The 21,605-nt window shown below is 59.5% G+C and overlaps 2 protein-coding genes across 6 annotated transcripts; both read left to right on the forward strand.

The window, feature by feature from the left end:
• The first annotated feature begins 1,230 nt into the window (after positions 1–1,230).
• LOC115337787 (mucin-2-like) lies at positions 1,231–7,278 on the forward strand. Its single transcript, XM_030006187.1, has 6 exons — positions 1,231–1,301; positions 2,310–3,052; positions 3,455–3,859; positions 4,175–4,264; positions 4,355–5,713; positions 6,244–7,278. The coding sequence occupies exons 2-6, from the start codon at positions 2,476–2,478 to the stop codon at positions 7,083–7,085; spliced, it is 3,273 nt and encodes a 1,090-aa protein (XP_029862047.1). The 5' UTR covers positions 1,231–1,301; positions 2,310–2,475; the 3' UTR covers positions 7,086–7,278.
• A 3,983-nt stretch (positions 7,279–11,261) lies between these two features.
• On the forward strand, positions 11,262–19,487 carry LOC115337822 (serine/threonine-protein kinase SBK1-like). Of its 5 annotated transcripts, XM_030006235.1 has the most exons (5): positions 11,262–11,288; positions 12,985–13,098; positions 16,241–16,417; positions 16,655–16,857; positions 17,563–19,487. In XM_030006235.1, the coding sequence occupies exons 3-5, from the start codon at positions 16,246–16,248 to the stop codon at positions 18,247–18,249; spliced, it is 1,062 nt and encodes a 353-aa protein (XP_029862095.1). In that variant the 5' UTR covers positions 11,262–11,288; positions 12,985–13,098; positions 16,241–16,245; the 3' UTR covers positions 18,250–19,487. The 5 variants fall into 5 exon arrangements, with proteins under 5 accessions (XP_029862095.1, XP_029862094.1, XP_029862093.1 ...); XM_030006234.1 differs by lacking the exon at positions 11,262–11,288 and having other exon boundaries at positions 12,710–13,098; XM_030006233.1 differs by lacking the exons at positions 11,262–11,288; positions 12,985–13,098 and adding an exon at positions 13,651–14,922.
• The last annotated feature ends 2,118 nt before the right edge of the window (positions 19,488–21,605 follow it).

Raw genomic sequence — 21,605 nt, forward strand, 5'->3', positions numbered from 1 at the left:
TCTCCGCTGACCAGCAGCACCCAGCACCCTGCAGGACAGGGTCTGGCCAGCACCACCTCTGCCACCCAGCACCCCACACGATGGGATGTAACTGGTGCCACCCCTGGCACCCAGCACCCCACAGGACGGGGTCTGGCCAGCACCACCCCTGCCACCCAGCACCCCACACAATGGGATGCAACTGCTGCCACCACCAGCACCCAGCGCCCTGCAGGACAGGGTCTGGCCAGCACCACCCCTGCCACCCAGCACCCCACACAATGGGATGCAACTGCTGCCACCACCAGCACCCAGCACCCTGCAGGACAGGGTCTGGCCAGCACCACCCCTGCCACCCAGCACCCCACACGATGGGATGCAACTGCTGCCACCCCCGGCACCCAGCGCCCCACAGGACAGGGTCTGGCCAGCACCACCCCTGCCACCCAGCACCCCACACGATGGGATGCAACTGCTGCCACCCCCGGCACCCAGCACCCCACAGGACAGGGTCTGGCCAGCACCACCCCTGCCACCCAGCACCCCACACGATGGGATGCAACTGCTGCCACCACCAGCACCCAGCGCCCTGCAGGACAGGGTCAAATTGGTGCCACCCAAGCCAAAGCAGGGCGAGATCCCATTCGTATCATCAGGATCACCCGACTCAAAGCAGAACAGGATCCAGCCCGCATCATCCAGAGCACCAAGCCCAAGGCAGGACAGAACTCAGCTGCTGCCACCAGGTCTAAAGTGGGACGAGATCCAGCTGATACCAGCAGGTCCAAGGTGGGATGGGATACAGCTGGCACCAACAGGTCCAAGGAAGGACGGTATCCAGTGGGAACCAGCAGGTCCAAGACAGGGTGGCATCCAGCTGGCACCAACAGGTCCAAGGCAGGGTGGCATGCAGCTGGTACCAACAGGTCCAAGGCAGGACGGTATCCAGCTGGCACCAACAGGTCCAAGGCAGGATGGGATCCAGCTGGCACCAACAGGTCCAAGGCAGGGTGGCATCCAGCGGGAACCAACAGGTCGAAGGCAGGGTGGCATGCAGCTGGCACCAACAGGTCGAAGGCAGGGTGGCATCCAGCTGGCACCAACAGGTCGAAGGCAGGATGGGATCCAGCGGGAACCAACAGGTCGAAGGCAGGGTGGCATGCAGCTGGCACCAACAGGTCGAAGGCAGGATGGGATCCAGCGGGAACCAACAGGTCGAAGGCAGGGTGGCATCCAGCTGGCACCAACAGGTCGAAGGCAGGATGGGATCCAGCTGGCACCAACAGGTCCAAGGCAGGGTGGCATCCAGCTGGCACCAACAGGTCGAAGGCAGGATGGGATCCAGCTGGCACCAACAGGTCGAAGGCAGGATGGGATCCAGCGGGAACCAACAGGTCGAAGGCAGGGTGGCATCCAGCTGGCACCAACAGGTCGAAGGCAGGATGGGATCCAGCGGGAACCAACAGGTCGAAGGCAGGGTGGCATCCAGCTGGCACCAACAGGTCGAAGGCAGGATGGGATCCAGCTGGCACCAACAGGTCGAAGGCAGGATGGGATCCAGCGGGAACCAACAGGTCGAAGGCAGGGTGGCATCCAGCTGGCACCAACAGGTCGAAGGCAGGATGGGATCCAGCTGGCACCAACAGGTCGAAGGCAGGATGGGATCCAGCGGGAACCAACAGGTCGAAGGCAGGGTGGCATCCATCTGGCACCAACAGGTCGAAGGCAGGGTGGCATCCAGCTGGCACCAACAGGTCGAAGGCAGGATGGGATCCAGCTGGCACCAACAGGTCGAAGGCAGGATGGGATCCAGCGGGAACCAACAGGTCGAAGGCAGGGTGGCATCCAGCTGGCACCAACAGGTCGAAGGCAGGGTGGCATCCAGCTGGCACCAACAGGTCGAAGGCAGGATGGGATCCAGCGGGAACCAACAGGTCGAAGGCAGGGTGGCATCCAGCTGGCACCAACAGGTCGAAGGCAGGATGGGATCCAGCGGGAACCAACAGGTCGAAGGCAGGGTGGCATCCAGCTGGCACCAACAGGTCGAAGGCAGGATGGGATCCAGCGGGAACCAACAGGTCGAAGGCAGGGTGGCATCCAGCTGGCACCAACAGGTCGAAGGCAGGATGGGATCCAGCGGGAACCAACAGGTCGAAGGCAGGGTGGCATCCATCTGGCACCAACAGGTCGAAGGCAGGATGGGATCCAGCGGGAACCAACAGGTCCAAGGCAGGGTGGCATGCAGCTGGCACCAACAGGTCGAAGGCAGGATGGGATCCAGCGGGAACCAACAGGTCGAAGGCAGGGTGGCATCCAGCTGGCACCAACAGGTCCAAGTCAGGACGGGATCCAGTCAGCACCATCCGTGTCACCCAGCCCAAAGCAGGGCGGGATCCAACCAGTACCGTACGGATCACCCGGCCCAAAGCTGGACAGGTCCTGGCAGGTGCCAACCAGACCACCAGGGAACCACCAGGACGGGGTTTAGCTGGGACCATGCAAGGTACCAAGCCCAAGGCAGGGCGGGATCCAGTTGATGCCACCCAGCCGCAAACAGGGCAAGATATGGCAGTTGCCATCCAGTTCACCCAACGGCCAGCAGGACATGATCCCATTGATGCCACTCAAGCCAAAGTGGGGCAGGATCTGGTTGGTACCACACAAGGCACCAGGCCCAAAGCGAGGCAGGACTTGGCCCCCACCATGGTGGTCCCAGCAGGTGATACCATGTGGAGCAACCAGAACGTGGGAGAACTAGGTCCTGAAGGTACCCTGAAGAGCACACATCCACCAGCAGAACTGGATGCAGATGGTACCAAATGGACAACACCTTCTTCGGTAGATTTTGGTCTAGATGATACCCTGAGTAGCACACATGCTGCAGCAGAACCAGGTCCTGAAGGTACCATGAGTAGTACACGTCCTTCAGTGGAACAGGACCCAGATGGTACCCCATGGAGCACACATCCTGCAGCAGAACAGGGTCTTGAACGTACCATGAGTAGCACACGTCCTGCAGCAGAACCAAATCTAGAAGGTACCACACGGAGCGCACATCCTGCAGCCGAACCAGGTCCTGAAGGTACCATGAGTACACATCCTTCAGTGGAACGGGACCTAGATGATACTACATGGAGCACACGTCCTGCAGCTGAACGAAGTCCAGAAGGTACCACATGGAGCACACATCCTGCAGCAGAACAAGGCCTTGAAGGTACCATGAGTAGTACACGTCCTACAGCAGAACCAAATCTAGAAGGTACCACATGGAGCACACATCCTGCAGCTGAACAAGGTCTAGAAGGTACCACATGGAGTGCACAACCTGCAGCTGAACCAGATCCTGAAGGTACCATGAGTAGTACACGTCCTTCAGTGGAATGGGACCCAGATGATACTACATGGAGCACACGTCCTGCAACTGAACGAGGTCCAGAAGGTACCCCATGGAGCACACATCCTGCAGCAGAACAAGGTCTTGAAGGTACCATGAGTAGTACACATCCTGCAGCAGAACCAAATCTAGAAGGTACCACATGGAGCACACATCCTGCAGCCGGACCAGGTCCTGAAGGTACCATGAGTAGTACACGTCCTTCAGTGGAATGGGACCCAGATGATACTACATGGAGCACACGTCCTGCAACTGAACGAGGTCCAGAAGGTACCACATGGAGCACACGTCCTGCAGCAGAACAAGATCTTGAAGGTACCATGAGTAGTACACGTCCTGCAGCAGAACCAAATCTAGAAGGTACCACATGGAGCACACGTCCTGCAGCAGAACCAGGTCCTGAAGGTACCATGAGTAGTACACGTCCTTCAGTGAAATGGGACCCAGATGGTATCCCATTGAGCACACATCCTGCAGCCAAATCAGGTCCAGAAGGTACCACATGGAGCACACATCCTGCGGCAGAACAAGGTCTTGAAAGTGCCTTGAGTAGTACACGTCCTGCAGCAGAACAAGGTCTTGAAAGTACCATGAGTAGTACACGTCCTGCAGCAGAACAAGGTCTTGAAAGTACCATGAGTAGTACACGTCCTGCAGCAGAACAAGGTCTTGAAAGTACCATGAGTAGTACACGTCCTGCGGCAGAACAAGGTCTTGAAAGTACCATGAGTAGTACACGTCCTGCAGCAGAACAAGGTCTTGAAAGTACCATGAGTAGTACACGTCCTGCGGCAGAACAAGGTCTTGAAAGTACCATGAGTAGTACACATCCTGCAGCAGAACCAGATCTAAAAGGTACCACATGGAGCACACATCCTGCAGCAGAACAAGGTCCTGAAGGTGCCATGAGTAGCACACGTCCTGCAGTGGAACCAGATCTAGAAGGTACCATGAGGAGCACACATCCTGCAGCAGAACAAGGTCTTGAAAGTACCATGAGTAGTACACGTCCTGCAGCAGAACCAGATCTAGAGGGTACCACATGGAGCACACAACCTGCAGCTGAACCAGATCCTGAAGGAACCATGAGTAGTACACGTCCTGCAGCAGAACCAGATCTAGAAGGTACCATGAGGAGCACACATCCTGCAGCAGAACCAGGTCTTGAAAGTACCATGAGTAGTACACGTCCTGCAGCAGAACAAGGTCCTGAAGGTGCCATGAGTAGTACACGTCCTGCAGTGGAACCAGATCTAGAAGGTACCATGAGGAGCACACATCCTGCAGCAGAACAAGGTCTTGAAAGTACCATGAGTAGTACACGTCCTGCAGCAGAACCAGATCTAGAGGGTACCACATGGAGCACACAACCTGCAGCTGAACCAGATCCTGAAGGAACCATGAGTAGTACACGTCCTGCAGCAGAACCAGATCTAGAAGGTACCATGAGGAGCACACATCCTGCAGCAGAACCAGGTCTTGAAAGTACCATGAGTAGTACACGTCCTGCAGCAGAACAAGGTCTTGAAAGTACCATGAGTAGTACACGTCCTGCAGCAGAACCAGATCTAGAAGGTACCATGAGGAGCACACATCCTGCAGCAGAACAAGGTCCTGAAGGTGCCATGAGTAGCACACGTCCTGCAGTGGAACCAGATCTAGAAGGTACCACATGGAGCACACAACCTGCAGCCGGACCAGGTCCTGAAGGTACCATGAGTAGTACACGTCCTGCAGCAGAACCAGATCTAGAAGGTACCACATGGAGCACACAACCTGCAGCCGGACCAGGTCCTGAAGGTACCATGAAGAGCACACATCCTCCAGTGGAACTGGTTCCAGATGGTACCATGAGGAGCACACGTCCTCCAGTGGAACTGGTTCCAGATGGTACCACATGGAGCACACATTCTCCACCAGAGCCAGGTCCTGAAGCTTCCATGAGGAGCATACATCCTCCAGCGAAACTGGGTCCAGATGGTACAATGCAGAGCACCCATTCTTCAGCAGAAACGGGTCTGGATGATACCATGTGGAGTGCACATCCCACAGCAGAACCTGGTCCCAGTGGTGCCACACTGTATGCACGTCCTTCAGCAGAACTGGATGCCGATGGTACCACACGGAGCACAGCTTCTTTAGCAGATTTCGGTCTAGATGATAGCCTGAGGAACATGCATCCTGCAGCAGAACCAGGTCCAGATGGTACCATGATGGGCACACATCCTGCAGCAGAACTGGGGTCAGATGTTACCACATGGAGCACACATCCTGGAGCCAAACCTGGTCTGGAAGCTACCATGAGGAGCACACGTTCTCCAGCACATCTGGATCCAGACGGTACCAAGCAAGGAATTTCTTGGAGAAAAATTTTCAGGAAAAGGATGAAATGTTGGAGGGCTGGGGTGGGTGGAGGCAGTAGGGAATAGGCATGGATAGACCGAGAGGGGAAGGGGTGATTGAATGGACAGAAAGATGGAGGGAGGGAAGGACAGAAAGTTAGGAGAAAGGGTAGGTGGATTGATGATGGATGGATGGCAAAGAAGGATTTGTAGGAGAATGGATGCACGGATGCAAGGAAAGAGGAATGGGTGGGTAGATGGTTGGATGGACAGATGGGTGGGTAGATGGATGGATGGAGGGAGGGACAGGTGGGTGGATGGATGGATGGAGGGACAGGTGGGTGGGTGGGTGGGTGGGTGGGCGGATGGATGGATGGAGGGACAGGTGGGTAGATGGATGGATGGATGGATGGATGGATGGATGGATGGATGGATGGAAGGAGTGTTCTTCACCCAGCACACAGGGCAGGGGACCTGGAGGCAGTGGGGCAGAGGCCTCACAGACATCTGTGTCCCTTCCCTCTCCAGGTGCAGACCTGGACCCAGGCTCTGCTGGGGTCTCTGCTCCCCCCACAGAGCACCCATTACCTCCTCCATCGCAGAACCCCACTCTGACGCCAGGAACCCTTCCTGTCCTTGCAGTCCAACTGGGTCCAGGCTCCAGCATCCCCTCCCAGTCCCCCAAGGAGATCCCCAGCACCCAGAGCCCCCCAGCACCCACGCAGCACCCCAAGGAGACCCCCAGTGCACAGAGCCCCTCAACACTCATTCAGCACCCCATGGAACCCACAAGCACCCATAGCCTCCCAACACACTTCCTGCACCCCATGGAAACCCCCAGCCCCCAGATACCCCCAGCACTCCCTCACCACCCCACAGAGACCCTCAGCACCCCAGTCGCCCCAGAACTCCCCCAGGACCGCATGGAGATCCTCAGCATGCAGACCCCCCCAGCACTCTCCCAGCACCCTATGGAGACTGTTAGCACCCAGCCCCCCCCAGCACCCCTGCAGCACCCCACAGAAAGCCTCAGCACCCAGGCAACCCCCAAACCCCAGGAGGGCCCCATATTGCTCCTCAGCATCCAGACCCCCCTAGCACCCCCTCAGTACCCCACAGAGACCCTTGTAACCCAGACCCCCCCAGCTCAGCCTCAGCACCCCATGGAGCCCCTTGGAACCCAGACAGCCCCAGCACCCCTTCAGACTCTCCCAGAGACCCTCGGCACCGAGACAACCCCAGCATCCCCCCCGCCCCCCCTGGAGCCCCTTGGCACCCAGACCCCCCCCAGCACTCCTGCAGCACCCCATGGAGCCCCTTGGCACCCAGACCCCCCCAGCACTCCTGCAGCACCCCATGGAGCCCCTTAGTACCCAGACACCCCTAGAACTCCCACAGCACTCCACGGAGCCCCCCGGTATGCAGACACCCCCAGCACCGCCTCAGGTCCCCCTAGAGCCCCTCAGCACCCAGACCACCCCAGTACCCCCTCAGCCCCTCCCAGAACCCCTCAGCACTCAGACCCCCCCAGCACTCCCACAGCTCCCCATGGAGACCCTCGGCACCCAGACCCCCCCAGCACTCCCACAGCACTCCATGGAGCTCCTCAGCACCCAGACCACCCCAGTACCCCCTCAGCCCCTCCAAGAACCCCTCAGCACTCAGACCCCCCCAGCACTCCCACAGCTCCCCATGGAGACCCTCGGCACCCAGACCCCCCCAGCACTCCCACAGCACTCCATGGAGCTCCTCAGCACCCAGACCCCCCCAGTACCCTCTCAGCCCCTCCCAGAACCCCTCAGCCCCCACACCCCCCCAGCACCCCCTCAGCACCCCCTGGAGCCCCTCAGCACCCATCCTGCTCGCACCCCGACAGACCCTATGCTCCCTGGGGCCCCGTGCACAGGTAAGCCTGGGGGGGGGGCACAGTGGCAGGGGGGAAGTCCTGCCAGCAGACCCACAATTCCTGAGGTGACACCCCTGGGACCCCAGGTCTCTGGGGCAACATGGGGGTGGGTGCTGGTGGTGGGGGAGATGCAGGGCTCCCTCTGCACCCCAAATTCTGGGGTTTTTTTTTGGGGGGACAACACATTTGGGGGGGAGGGCATCTCTCCTGGCTGTGCTTTAGGGGGTCTTAATGTCTCACCCTACAGGTCCAGCTCCACCAGCAGCGCCGCTGCCAGTCCACCTCGGAGCTGGGGGGCAGTGGGGAGGGGCATCTGGCAGCTGCCACCCCTGCCCAGCGCCCCAGCTGCAGGCCCTTCTGCAGGAGGTGCGGGGGCTGCGGGGGGACCTGCGGGCACTGGCCTTGACCCTTCAGCACCTCCTGGGGGGCTTTTCGGGGACCCCCCCTGCCACCGGCTCTCAGCCGTGATGGGGTCATGACCCCTCCAATTAGGTGAGTCGGGAGGGGGCTGCAGTGACCCCCAGGTGAAATAAAGTGGGGCTTCACCCCCCCCAATCCTGGAGCATCATAAGGTTGTGGGGTGATGGGATGAGAAGCATCAATTTGGGGGGGGGGGGATCAGCCCCTCCTCGGGCCCACCCTTGGGCGGGGAGGGTGACCTGGGGGGGTGCAAGCAGCAGACCCCCTTCTTTGGATGGGGGAGCTGATCCTGCTCCCTGTCCCACACCCCCATCTCTGCCAGCCCCACGGCACCAGCCTGGCTCCCTCAGCGCTTCCCCACGGCACTTTTGCTTCCTCCCCACTGCTCCTCCTCCCACTGCACCCCAAGGCCCTCCGTGGGAGGGAGCTTTAAAAGGGGGGGGGGGCAGGCAGCTGCGTCATGGGGGTGCTGGTTGGCCTCGGGCTGTGCCTCAGTGAGGGACTGGGGCTCATGGATGGGAGGCGAGGGTGTGGGGCAGGGTCTTGGAGGGCCACAGGGCTGGGGGTACACTTGGGGGGGGGCCACAGCTGGGGGTGAACTTGGGAGGCACAGGTCTGGGGGTGCACGTTGGGGGTTTTACTGGGGTGTGCGGCGTGTGGGATGTCCCTGGGGTGTGTCTTGGGAGTCAATGCGGTGTATGGGGGGCCTGGGGTATCTATGGGGTGTATATTCGGGGTCAGTGGGGTGTGTGGGGGTGTGTCGCGTCCCAGAGTTGGAGCAACTCAGGTTCGTGGATTTCCTTTGTCAGAATTAAGGTGAAACGACACCAGGGGAGTTCAAACAACAATCAACATTTATTCAACCTAGCTAACCTTGCCCAAGTACAAGTGAACTTATCAATATGAACCTTGCAACATGTCGTTAAGCCGCTGTTTGAGAAGAGAAGGGAAGTATAGAAAAATGAAATGGAAAAAGGAACATGAAACTGTGTCAGAAGGAGAGCCCTCCCGTTGAGTCACGAGGTTCGGAGCAGACCCCCTTGCTTTCTGGACTCCTTCTCAGAGAGGAGCCCAGGGGCGGCCGAATCCACTCCTAGTCTCAGACTTGGTCAACGGTTTATGTTTAAAAGGATGAGGTGTAGGGACTGTGGAAAAGAGAGAAGGAAAAGAGAGAGGGAGAGAAAGAGAGAAAGAAAGAAAGAAAGAAAGAGAGAAGGAAAGGGTTTCACCAGTCCTGGGTCCAGCGTTGGTCCAGCCAGCGTAGAGATCCAGTTCCGGAGGGCGCGCGCTGACAACTCGTTCTCCCTTCTTTTATAGTGTGTTAGTCGATGGTCTCGACATGCGCAGTCCCATTCCCGGGGTTCTCTGGAATCGGTCGGAGAGCTTTGTGGGGGGGGGGTTCATCGCAGAGTTGCCTCTCTTTTTCTGCTGGCATGACCGCTTAAGATAGAAGCACGGTCCCATCCTCCGTGGGGCCTCCTCCTCCAGGCGCATATGCTGTGCTCCTTCTCCTGGTCACTTAAGATAAGGAATGGCGGCTTTGGAGAAGCGCGGTCCCACCCTCTGTGGGGCCCTCTCCTCCGGCCACATTGTCCTATTCACAAAACTCCAGCATTTTTACAGAGGCCGTTTTCTCCACCAAAGTTCTTTAACGAATGTTTGAGACATTGACTATAATTTGTCCGACCGTCACAGGGTGACCTACTCCCAGCTGTTCCCTCTCTTCCCCCAGCTCTGTGCTGCAGCGTTGTGGCTGGATCCAGTACGTAGGGGGTCCCCTGGGTGCCCCCTGCTGTCCCCTGGGTGTCCTCTGGTGACCCATGTGTCCCCCTGGTGACAGTCAACATGGGATGTGACAGGCACTGGGGCATGGACCGTATGTAGGAGGGCTTGTACTGGGTGGACTGGGGCCATGCTGGGCAGACTGGGTTTATGCCGGGCAGACTAGGCTTGTACTGAGAAGACTGGGGATGAGTTGGGCAGACTGGGGCTGTGCTGGGCAGACTGGGGCTGTGCTGGTCATACTGGTGCCATATATCTTCCCCCCGCCTCCCTTGCAGCAGTGCCAGCCTGGCTGTGGGGTGGCCGCTTGCACCACTCCAGCCGGCCCTGGAGCATTGTGTCCTCCAGCCAGGGCACCCATCATCCTGCCCTACAGATCAGGTGGCCGCCGTCGAGCGCGAGGGTGACCGTGCAACAGGTTGGGGTGATGCTACCCTAGGTGGGGGGGGTCCCATGGGGCTGGCGTCACCCCGGTGTTCTTGCAGAGCCCTTCCAGCTGCGGTTGGTGGGTGGCCCTGGGCAGTGCGCCAGGCGGTTGGAAGTGAACTGTGCTGGACAGTGGGGTACGGTCCGCGATGACAGCTGAAGCGGGACCGACACGGTGGTGGTTTGCTGGGAGTTGGGCTGCGGGGTGGTGGGGACAGTCGGTGACCTCCTCCGGGGTTGGCCCCCTGCTTCAGCTCTGGCGCTGGGCACATCTGGCTGGATGACGTCCGGTGCTGGGGTCAGGAGGGGACCCTGCGGGATTGCGCCCACTGCGCCTGGCGATGCCACAACTGCACCCATCAGGAGGACGTTGGTGTGGTCTGCCACGTCTGGGAACCCCCCCCCCCCACTGCCGTTGGACACCCAGGGTGGCCTGGCAGGGCAGGATCAAGCCACGGTGATCCTTCTGCCCTTGCAGGATGCCTGAGTGCTGCAGCTCTACCCTCAGATGGCCCCCAGCATCGACAGCCACTGTGTCCCCCTGCAGAGCATCCCTCCTGCATCCCTCCCCAGGCAGCCCCTGGCCCCACGTGGGACTCCATGCACAACACCCCACAGGAAGCCGTGGGTGGCAGTAGGGGGGTCCTGCCCCAGCCCCTTGTCCCCCTGCCCAGTCACTAAATGTGGAGAACTGAGCACCTGCCTGCACCGTGCCTGTGCCCAGGGATGTGGATACCCAGCCCCACGGGACAGCACGGGGTGCCGGTACCCAGGGATGTGGGCACCCAGCCCCACGGGGCACCATGGGGTGCCTGTACACAGCCGTGGCCATGCCATGGGGCAGCAGTGGGGTAAGCGCAGGGGCACGGCTGTCCCAGGTGTGGGGCTGAGCCGAGCCTGGCCCCCTGCCCACGCTCCCCCCGTGGCCTCTCGACCCCGTTATGAAACAGCTCGTTAATGCTAATCCCGCTGCCACCTGTCCCACTCCCAGCACCCTGCCTGCCCGGGGGAGGGGACCTGCTCGCAGCTCTGCCCGATGGTGTGGGGCAGGGGCCAGACTGGGCCCTACTGGGAGGCAGGGGGGGTGTGGGGGGGGGGTCTGGGGCAGATGGGGCAGGAGGGCAAGAAGTGGGGCAATGGGGTTTGGGACTCAGAGAGGCAGAGGGGTAGAACATGGGGCAATGGGGTTGGGGGGGCAGAGGGTCAATGCATGGGGCAATGGGGGCCAGGGCTTGCAGAGGGGCAGGCTGTGGGGCAATGGGACCTATGGGGGCAGAGAGTGTGGGTGCAGTGGGGCCATGGACTGGAGAGGGGCAAGGTGTGTAGCAATGGGACCTACGGGTGCAGAGGGGTGGGGAGTGGGGCAATAGGGGCCAGAGGGGCAGGGTGTGGGGCACTGGGGGCCATGGACTGCAGAGGGGCAAGGCGTGGGGCAATGGGACACCAAGGGGGCTACATCTCCCCCCCCTGCATTGACAGAAGGGGAACAGGGGGATGCGATTAGGGACAGCGAGGACAGGACCAGTGGGGGCGGTGGCTTGTGGGGCTCAGCACCGTGCTGTGCCCCCCCCCCCCACGCTCCCCCCTAGCCCCAGCCCTGGGGACGAGGACGGGGACAAGCTGGTGCCACCTGGCTCCGGCTGCCTGCCGGCTATTTCGGTGCCCCCGCAGCTGTCCGTCCCTCCGCCCCCGCGGCCCTGCCACCGCGTTCCCTCCCACGCTCCTGGGATGCTGGCCAGCAAAAGGCCCCCCCCCCCAGAGCGGGGGACGGACAGGGACAGGGACAGGCGCCTGCATCCTCCGCGTGCCACCGAGGCCAGAGACGTGCCAGTGGGACTGGATGGCCAGACCCTGGGGATGGTCCCCAGTGGGGCCAGAGGGGTCACAGCCCCCCCCCCCCCCCACCTGATTCCTGCCCCATGGTGGGGGCTGGGGGGACACCCCCCCTGGGAGCAGCCTCTGCTCCCCAGGGGGGTAATGGGGTTGGGGCACGACTTCTCCCCCATTGGCCGCCGGCCAAGCGGGTCCCACTAATGTGCTGTCAAGTATTAATTACCTTCCAGGGGTCAGGGCCCTGTGAGCAGATGGGATGGGGGGGAAGAGCAGATGGGGAGGAAGAGGGAAAGGGAGGGATACGGCCCTGGGAGCTGGGGAGAGGGAGGGAGATGGTCATGGGAAGAGAGGAGATGGAGGGGTGATGGTCATGGGAACTGGGGAGATGGAGGGGTGATGGTCATGGGAACTGGGGAGAGGGAGGGAGATGGTCATGGGAAGAGGGGAGATGGAGGGGTGATGGTCATGGGAACTGGGGAGAGGGAGGGAGATGGTTGTGGGAAATGGGGAGAAGGAGGGGTATGACTAGGAGCTGGGGAGAGGGAGGGGTTACGGTCATGGGAGCTAGGGAGAGGGATGGGTATTATTGTGAGAAGAAGGGGGAGAGAGGGGTGATGGTGATGAGAAGTGGGGAGAGGGAGGGAGATGGTCATGGGAAGTGGGGAGAGGGAAGGGTATGGCCCTGAAAACTGCGAGAGAGGGAGGGATCCAGCCTGAGAACTGGGGAAGAGGGAGGATGCTGGGGCAGGCAGAGTCCTCAGTGCAGGCAGAGGGATGAGCAGGGCGCCCCGACACTCATGTGCTGTCCTCCCCCCACTCCAATCTGGGGAGACCTCCCCCATCCCTCCCACCTCCCCCCCCTCCCCTCCGCCTCACCCCCATGGCCGACCTCTGCATTTCAGCACGGCTGGTACTTCCTTGGCAGAACACCGGGCATGTGTGCCACCAGCCGGACTCTGCCAGCCCCATCCCAAAATAGACCCCCCAGGAACGCGCCTCGCCAAGGGGGCCCAGATGTGAGTCAGAGCTGGGGGGGGGGAGGCAGGGACAAGGGGCGGGGGTGGCGTGGCCGGGACTGGGGACACTGGGGATGGTGGCAGAGGGGGACAGCATCTCCTGGGGTTGGTGCTGGCCCCATGGGATGATGCCCCGGTCCTGGGAATCACTGCAGGGCTGGTGTCCCTGTCCCTGTCCCCAAACCATCCTGCCCCACATCTGGGGGTCTGGCACCCACAGCTTGCTCCCGGTCCCTGCCCCACAGCCCCCTGGGAGCCAGCTGACACATAGGTGGGTGAAGCTGGAGCTGTGAGATGCTGCGTGACTTGGGGGGGGGGACACACAACAAAACTGGACTCCCTGTCGTCTCAGGGAGGTGGCACCAGGGAGGGGAAATTGAGGCAGGTGGAGGGATGCCCGTGACTTGCTGCATCCTCCCAGGATGCCACTGCAGCAGGATGAGGGGTCATGGCCAGACTGGGGTTGGGGCTGTGTTGGGATGTGGTGGTGGTGGTGGGGCTGTGGCAATGAGGGGGGGGCAGGTGGCATGTGGTTGTGGCATGACCGGGTTGTGTCATGGCATGACTGGGTTGTGTTGTGGCATGACCAAGCTGTGTCATGGCATGACCGGGCTGTGACATGGCATGGCTGGACTGTGTCATGATATTGCTCAGCTGTGTCATGGCATGACCGGGCTGTGTTGTGGCATTTCTGGGCTGTGCCAAGGAATGACCGGACTGTGTTGTGGCATTGCTGGCCTGTGTCACGGCATGACCGAGCTGTGTCATGACATGGTTAGAGTTCTGTTGTGGCATGACATTGTGATGGCATTCCATGGGGGACAGGCAGGCAGGATGGGGTTGGACATGGGGGGACAGACAGGGCATTGCACATGCGGACAGACAGACATCAAGGAGCATGGCTTGGTGAAGCAGAGCAGACTGGTCTGATGGAGAGGCAGCACTTTGAGGAAGGACAGGATGGAGCATTGCATGGAAGGAGAAACAAAGGTGGCACGGGACAGCTGTCATAGAGAAATATGGGCATGGACAGACAGACAGCATGACGCATGGCATGGCAGGATGGACAGAACAGGGTGCACGGGTGGATGAACAGACGGCACAGGCAGGGACAGCCAAGACAAGTTAGGCATGTGGGGACAGGTGGACCAAGCGCTGTGTGAGATGGATGGATGGATGGAAGGATGGACAGATAGACAGACAGTGTGGAGGACAGCTTGCAGGGACGGATGGATGAGACTGTGGTGCTGGGGACAGACCCCCTCTCTGGGTGGACAAGCCGCATAGGGACAGACAGACAGTGCAGAGCAGCACCCTGAGGGACAGCCAAGAGGCCTGCACCCTGATTCCCCATCCTGCATTGGGTGCACCGAGCCTGCCAGGCCCAGCACGGCTCAGCCCCCATCCCTAGCTCCATCCTGTCCATCTGTCCCCCCATGCAACGCTGTCTGTCCCCCATCCCCACCCTGTCCATCTATCCCCCCATGCAATGCCCTGTCCCCTCATATCCATCTCCATTCTGTCTGTCCCCCCATGCAATGCCCTGTCTGTCCCCCATTTCCAGCTCCATGCTGTCCGTCTGTACCCCCATGCAATGCCCTGCCTGTCCTGCCTCCTGCCTATCTTTGGCCCTCGGCACGCATTGGGGCTGACACATGTTCCCGGCGCGCGAGCGGCAGAGATTAGCACGGGCCGGCGGCATGGGAGCGGGCAGGAAAGTCTGAGTCACAGCTCCCAGTGCTGGGGGCGGCCGGGGGGGCTGAGGGCACCCAGCCGTGCCCCAGGAGCACCTGACCCTGCTGGGACACACGGCGGGGGACGCAGGTGAGGCATGCACTGCTCCTGGGCTGCTCGGCTGTCCCCATGCAACCCTGAGGGACACTCGACCCTGCCTTTTGCTTCTGGCTTGCTTGCATGGCCCTCTTGGCTCAGCCCCACGGCAGAGTGTGTGTGGAAGGGTGTGTTGGGGGGGGGACAGGTTGGTCGTCCAAGCCCTGCACACCTGGAGGTGCTGGTGGTGGCCGTGACCTCACTGCGGCTGTAACGGTGCGGGTGGCTGCAGGTGGTGGGATGGGAGAAGGGTCCAGGGTCCTGTTTCAGGGCTGGGGATGGAGGAGAGAGGAGTCATCCCTGACTCCTTGCAATGGGGGGATGCGGGGAGGGACGGAGCCAGTTCGTACCCCCTGCCATGGGAGGATGTGGGGAGAGGGTGAGCCCTGACCCCTGGCAAAGGGGAGGGTGCGGGGAGGGACAGAGCCAGCCACGACCCCTTGCAATGGGGAGGATGTGGGGAGGGGCAAAGCCAGCCTGTAGCCCTTGCAAGGGGGGATGTGGGGTGGGAGAGGGCCAGCCCTGACCCCTTGCAATGGTGGGGAGGTATGTAGGGTGGAGGGAGGGAGCCCTGACTGCTGCCGTGGGGTGATGTGGGCTGCGATGCACAGCTGCCTGTCCCTCCTCTGGGAGGTTATAGGGCTCACTGCCTCTACTCTGGAGTGTGATGTGGGGCTGACCCTCCCTCCCACATGAGGACATGGGGGCTCAACGGAGTGAGTGTCCCAGCTCCCCGTCAGGGGTGCTTGGCCCCACTGGACAGGGACATTTTGGGGTCCCCATCACCTCTTGGCGTGGGGCTGCACCTTCCCACCAGCCGAGACCCCCGTGTCTACGCAGTGCCTCAGGGAGAGGGGCAGGGCTTGATCCTGGCCAGGAACACTGTGCGGAGAGCTGCTGGGCTGGGACTGGGCTGAGCTGGGCTGCATTGGACTGGACTGGGCTAAACTGGGCTGGACTGGACGAGGCTAGAATGGGTTGGGCTGGGCTGGGCTGCATTGGACTAGACTGGGCTGGACTGGGCTGGATTATAGAAGACTGGACCAGGCTTTTCAGGACTCCACTAGGCTGGGCTGGGATGGACTGGATTGAGCTTGGGTGGGTTGGACTGGACTGAACTGGGCTAGACCAGGATGCTTCAGACCAAGCTGATCTGGGCTAAATTGGACTGGACTGGGCTAGACTGGGCCACACTCGGCTGTCCCGACTGGCTGCCCTGGGGCCATGAAGCTGTTGCTGCCGCCGTCTCCCCACGCGAGGGGCTGGGGACGGTGGGGCTTTGCAGGAGTGTGGGGGGCTTGGCTCTCCCCAGGGCCCATGGAGGAGTCGGACGAGGACGGGGAGGACAATGAGGAGTTCCTGGAGCGGCTGATGGCGCAGACGGGCCGGGAGATGCCGCAACGGGAGCTGGAGGAGCACTATGCTGTGCTGGAGGAGCTGGGCAGCGGGACCTATGGCCGCGTGGTGCTGACGGAGCCCCGGGATGGTGGTGAGGGGCTCTGGGAGGAGGGGGGGGGGTGGGAAGGGTCACCCTGCTGCTGGCTAGGGCAAACTGCTCCCCAGATGCGCACAGATGTGCACAGCCCCACCACTGTGCCTGACCCACTCGAGCCAAACCCCAGCTCTGCCCAAACCGCTCTATGCCAGACCCTGTCTCTGCCCCCCTCGGTGCCCCAGCTGGTGCTGACCCCCCCCCCACTTTGGCTCCCCCTCCCCTGTTTCCCAGGCTCACCGGTGGTCCTCAAGCTGATGTTGAAGGAGAAGACGGAGCGGCGGGCGTTCCTGCGGGAGTATTGCATTGCCCTGTGCCTCTCCAGCCACACTGCCTGCCTGCGCGCCCTGCCCGTCGCCTTCGAGAGTGCCACGCACTTCGCTTTCGGGCAGGAGCTCGCTCCTGCTGGGGATCTGTGTGCCCTCCTCAACCCGGGGGTGCGTGCTGCCCCGGGGCTCTGCGGGAGTGGGGTGGGGGCCAGGAGGGGTGGGAGGAGGGAGGAGAAGGTGCCAGGACAGCTTTGCAGTGGGTGCAGTGATGCTGTGTGCGGGGAGACCCTTTGCAGTAGGGTGCACGCTCATGCTTTTTGTGGGGGACGCTCTGCAGGGGGTGCAGTGATGCTGTGTGAGGGGAGACCCTTTGCAGTGAGCACCCACTCATGCTCTGTGGGCAGACCCTTTGCCATGGGGTGCATGTCCACACTGCGCATGGGAGGAGACCCTTTGCAGTGGGTGCAGTGATGCCATGCATGGGAGGATACCCTTTGCAGTGGGTGCAGTGACGCCATGCATGGGAGGAGACCCTTTGCAGTGGGTGCAGTGACACTGTGTGTGTGGATGCCCTTTGCAATGGGGCGCTTGGTCATGCTTTTTGTGGGCAGACCTTTTGCAGTGGGGTGCAGTGACACTGTGCGTGGCCGGAGACCCTTTGCAGCGGGTGCAGTGACGCCGTGCATGGGAGCAGACCCTTTGCAGTGAGGTGCATACTCATGCTGTGCACGGGGAGACCCTTTGCAGTGCGGGCATGTGGCTACAGGCTGCTGTGGGGCAAAGCACAGCGGTGCTGGGCAGGGGTCTGGGTGCTGTAGCGGCCCCTTTGGGTAAGGCGCTGTATGGTGGGCGATGGTACCACCCTGCGTGCAGGAGGGCCTGGCAGAGGAGCTGGTGAAGCGCTGCGCGTCTCAGCTGGCCGAGGCGCTGGACTTCATGCACAGCCGGGCCCTGGTGCACCGGGACGTCAAGCTGGACAACGTGCTGCTCTTCGACCACGAGTGCCGGCGGGTGAAGCTGGGAGACTTCGGGCTCACCCGCGTGCAGGGCTCGGCAGTGGGTGCCATGTCCGGCACCCTGCCCTACGCCCCACCAGAGCTCTGCCTGCTCCAGGGCTCCGACACACTGGAGCTGGACTCCAGCCTGGACGTCTGGGCCTTCGCCGTCCTGCTCTTCTGCCTCTGCACCGGCTGCTTCCCCTGGGCCGTGGCTGCCAGCTCTGACCCCCAGTTTGAGGACTTCAGCGCCTGGCAGGGTGGTGTGGTGGGGCGGGGGGTGCCAGCGTCCTGGCGAGGCTTCAGCTCCGGGGCACTGGAGATGCTCCGGCGCCTGCTGACACTGGACCCCGACCGCCGAAGCCCAGCCATCGAGGTGCAGAAATACCTGTCCCTGCCCTGGGTGATGGCTCCCAGCACCGGGGAGCCGGCACCAAGCAGCTCCCAGTCCCCCCTTACCAGTGGCACAGGGGAGAGCCCAGGGGACACGGGGCGACAGGATGCTGCTGGTGGGGGAGACGGGGTTCCCATGCCCCCCGCTAATGCACTGGCCCCGTGCCGGTAGCCAGTACCTCCCCTCCATCCCGGGGCTGGTATCGCAGCGGGTGCTCCCCAGGGATCTAGGCTCCCCGTCCGATGCCCGAGGCTTGCAAGGCTAGAAATGGGTCGCAAGAGTGGGAAGGAGAAGCAATGTCTCAGGCAGAACCTGGAGACCCCAGCCCTGCAGCTGGATGCCTGGCACCTTGCAAACCCATGTCACTTGGCGGTGGTGACAACAGCCCACCCGAGCAACTGTTGCACGGCTCTGAGATGCACAAGGGAAACCCAGAGCAGAAGCCCCTCACGGGACAACAGAAAGAAACAGGAGGAGAGCAATTAATTACAAAGAAATCCCACTAAGACCAATGCAAAACCTTGGCAGAGATGGACAGTGAAACTGCTCAGCAGAGGAACCCAGAAACGCATCTGACCTTGACCTCCTTCCTGCACCTTAGGGTTGAGGAGGTTGTCAAGGGCTGCTGTTAATTAGGGAAGATGCTAAACAGTCTCCTGGGGGGGTTCAGGAGCTTGGGAAACAAGTGTAAGACCTCAAGGCATGCAGCTGAACTGGGGTGTGATGGGGCTGGGAGGAGCTGCCAGGTGGATCTCCAGGACTAGAGTTAAAACGGGACAAACCTGGGATCAGGCTCTGTCTGGACAAAGCAATGGGCAGGGTGATTTGCACGGTTAAGGGCTGAATGTGGGTCGGTTGATAGTGCAAAAGGGTAAAGAGACACAGCGAGAGAGCAAATTGGGATGGCTCTGGGTGTTGCAGGAGGTAACATACATGAGAACTGGCTTCAATGGCTGCAAATATTCTCCTTCTCCAGACTCCAGAGGGGAATTTGTGGGTTTGGAGACTGGACAAACACCTGCCCCGGCTCAACCAGACATCTGGTCTCTGCTGGCGTTCCCAATGGGGGCTGCTGGCAGCTGGGAGGAGAGCAGCAGGGTTCCACAAGCTTTGGCACCTAACCTTGGTCCCCTACCACGTGTGGGTAGCCCTTTGAGTAGTCTGCACCTCTGTTTTGGGACATGGGGCTTCTGGAGCCTCTGCCTGGGGCCCCTCCATGCTCTGCCTGGGGAGTCTGTGCCCACCCCTCCCCGGGGACCCCCAACAGGCTGGGGGACACTGTGCTCTGCCATCGGCAGAGGAATCATCTCCTGTACTACCAACCCTGATGCAAAGTGGAAGGGGAGGGGGAAAACTAGCTGAGATGCTGAAGCTTAATAAAATTCTCTGTTGTTTTGCCTTTTTTTAAACTGTGTTTTCCCATGAACCCGCTGCTTAAGCCCTAAATCCTGCTTTTTCTCCTCCTCGGGGCAGGCAGGCTCTGAGCAAAGGGGGTCCAGCCCCCGCACCCCTCCGTGGTGGTGGGAAGTTTCCGGAGAGGAGAGGGCACACGGGCAGCACGCCAAATCCTTGGCTTCAGCAACGGGGAGGCTTTTCCTTTGTACCTGCCCTCCCCGAATATAAAATATAGGTTACTGTCAGGGCCAGGGATTTAATCTCATTTCTCTTGATTATTTTTGGTTAATTGGTATTTCTCCTCAGCTGCCTTCCTCCTCAAATGTGGCAGAGAAAAAATAGCATAATGCTTCCTATAAGCTGGAGTTTTTTCTCAAGAATCATAGCAGGTTACTGCAAAATCCTAAAATTATGTTAAGGATCTGGCAGTTCAGGACTTTAGGATCACTTTATGGGAAATGACTGCTTGTTGCGCTGAAACCAACCCTGCTTTGACAGTCATGCTAGTGGTTCTCAGATTCTGAAAAACTCCTTTCAACTCAGCTGTGAGCCCATCCTGCATTTAAAGTGAAGTACCTGCCTATCCTCTATGACCATCAGGAATTGGTTTTTAAAAAATGTAAATATTTATTAAAATATTCATCACAATATTTATTTTATTATTATTTTTTAATCACTTGAGGGGGAGTTGGGTGAAGGCAGTGTCCTTTCACTATATTTCCTTCCAAGAAAGGCTCCTCCAAGAAACAATGTCGCAGGGAGTGCTCAGAAAAGGACCTGCTTTGCTTCTAAGAACCCTCATCTTTTACAGTAATTTTGTTTTGTAAAGTTATGAATTGCAAAGCCAGCACATTCCCCTTACAGCTGCACTCTCCACCACATACATTTGTCTTCTTTCCACCTCTACGCAAGACCGCAACCCATAACCGCCACCTGATGAGCTTTTTTCTGGTTCAGACCAGGCTGATTCCTGCTTCTTCTGGCCATCTTTCCGTGGGAAGGGCTGTACGCCCTCCAGAATCTTTTGTGGGTGTACAGCTTGGACCTCTATCCCTCCTCGTGACCACCTCATCCAGTGCATGTGCTTTGCTCGGCTCTGCTCTCCATGATGTAAAGCAGGTGCAGGTTTTTGGTGACAAGAGGAAATCTCCCTGGGGTGTTGGAGGACGGTGGGGCAGCCCCTTAAAGCTCCCATTGCAGCTCCATGCCCAACATGGGGTCAAACCTTGCTGGTACCCCTTCACAACAACTCAAGTAGAGTTATCCTTTTTTTATTTTTTATTTTTTTTTATTTTTATTTTTACTTTTATTTTTATTTTTAAACCAGGAAAAAACATCTCTGCATTCCATAGTGATATATAGATGTGCAACAGATACGCTTCTCCATAAATTTAGAGAAATAGTCCAGCTCTAGTCAGAAAAGTTGTTCAGTCACAATAAATTGCCACCCCCTTGGGGTCTGATGCAGTCTACTTGCCAAGTATTTCGGTGGGCTTTTCCTTCCCTTCTGGCAGTTGACTTTTGACAAGACAAGTCTTTGTTTCATTGCAAAACCCACAGGTGCTCATGAGATGGTCTGCTTGCTGCTTACTCTCACTAGTCATATAAGCCAGCGTGTCCCAACTGTTCCTGCAACCATCTACCCAACCACTCAGCGCTCAAAGCAGAAGAATGTCCTCCCACACTTATCCTGCTAAATTGTTGGCCATGTTGCCAACTGAGTGCTACTTTTCCGGCATGCTGCTATGCATCCTGTAGGAATAAGACCAAAGTTAGCAATATCATAAATTTGCTCCCAATATTCCCTTCTCCATTCCCTGTCTGCCTATTGTGTTTTGCCCAATTTCCTAGCCATGGTCTGGCACCAGCCCATACAGCACTGGGATCGGTGTGCATGGTCCATATGCTATTTCCAAGAGTATCTGCCATTTACCCTGTATTTTGTGAGTGTATGTAATGAGTATTCCAGTTTGCATGTATGTAGCAAGCGGAGCCACTCAGGGTCCCAGTGGGTGCTGTACATTCACTTTAAGAGGTCCAGGATGTCTTCGTATTGTGGGGTCCACCCCCAGCTTGCGTTGCTCTCTAATAAGTTATAGAATGGTGGGGATTATGGTATAAAAAATCTCGGG

The sequence above is a fragment of the Aquila chrysaetos genome, unplaced genomic scaffold (genome assembly GCF_900496995.4).
Source record: "Aquila chrysaetos chrysaetos unplaced genomic scaffold, bAquChr1.4, whole genome shotgun sequence".
In the NCBI taxonomy this organism is placed as follows: domain Eukaryota; kingdom Metazoa; phylum Chordata; class Aves; order Accipitriformes; family Accipitridae; genus Aquila; species Aquila chrysaetos.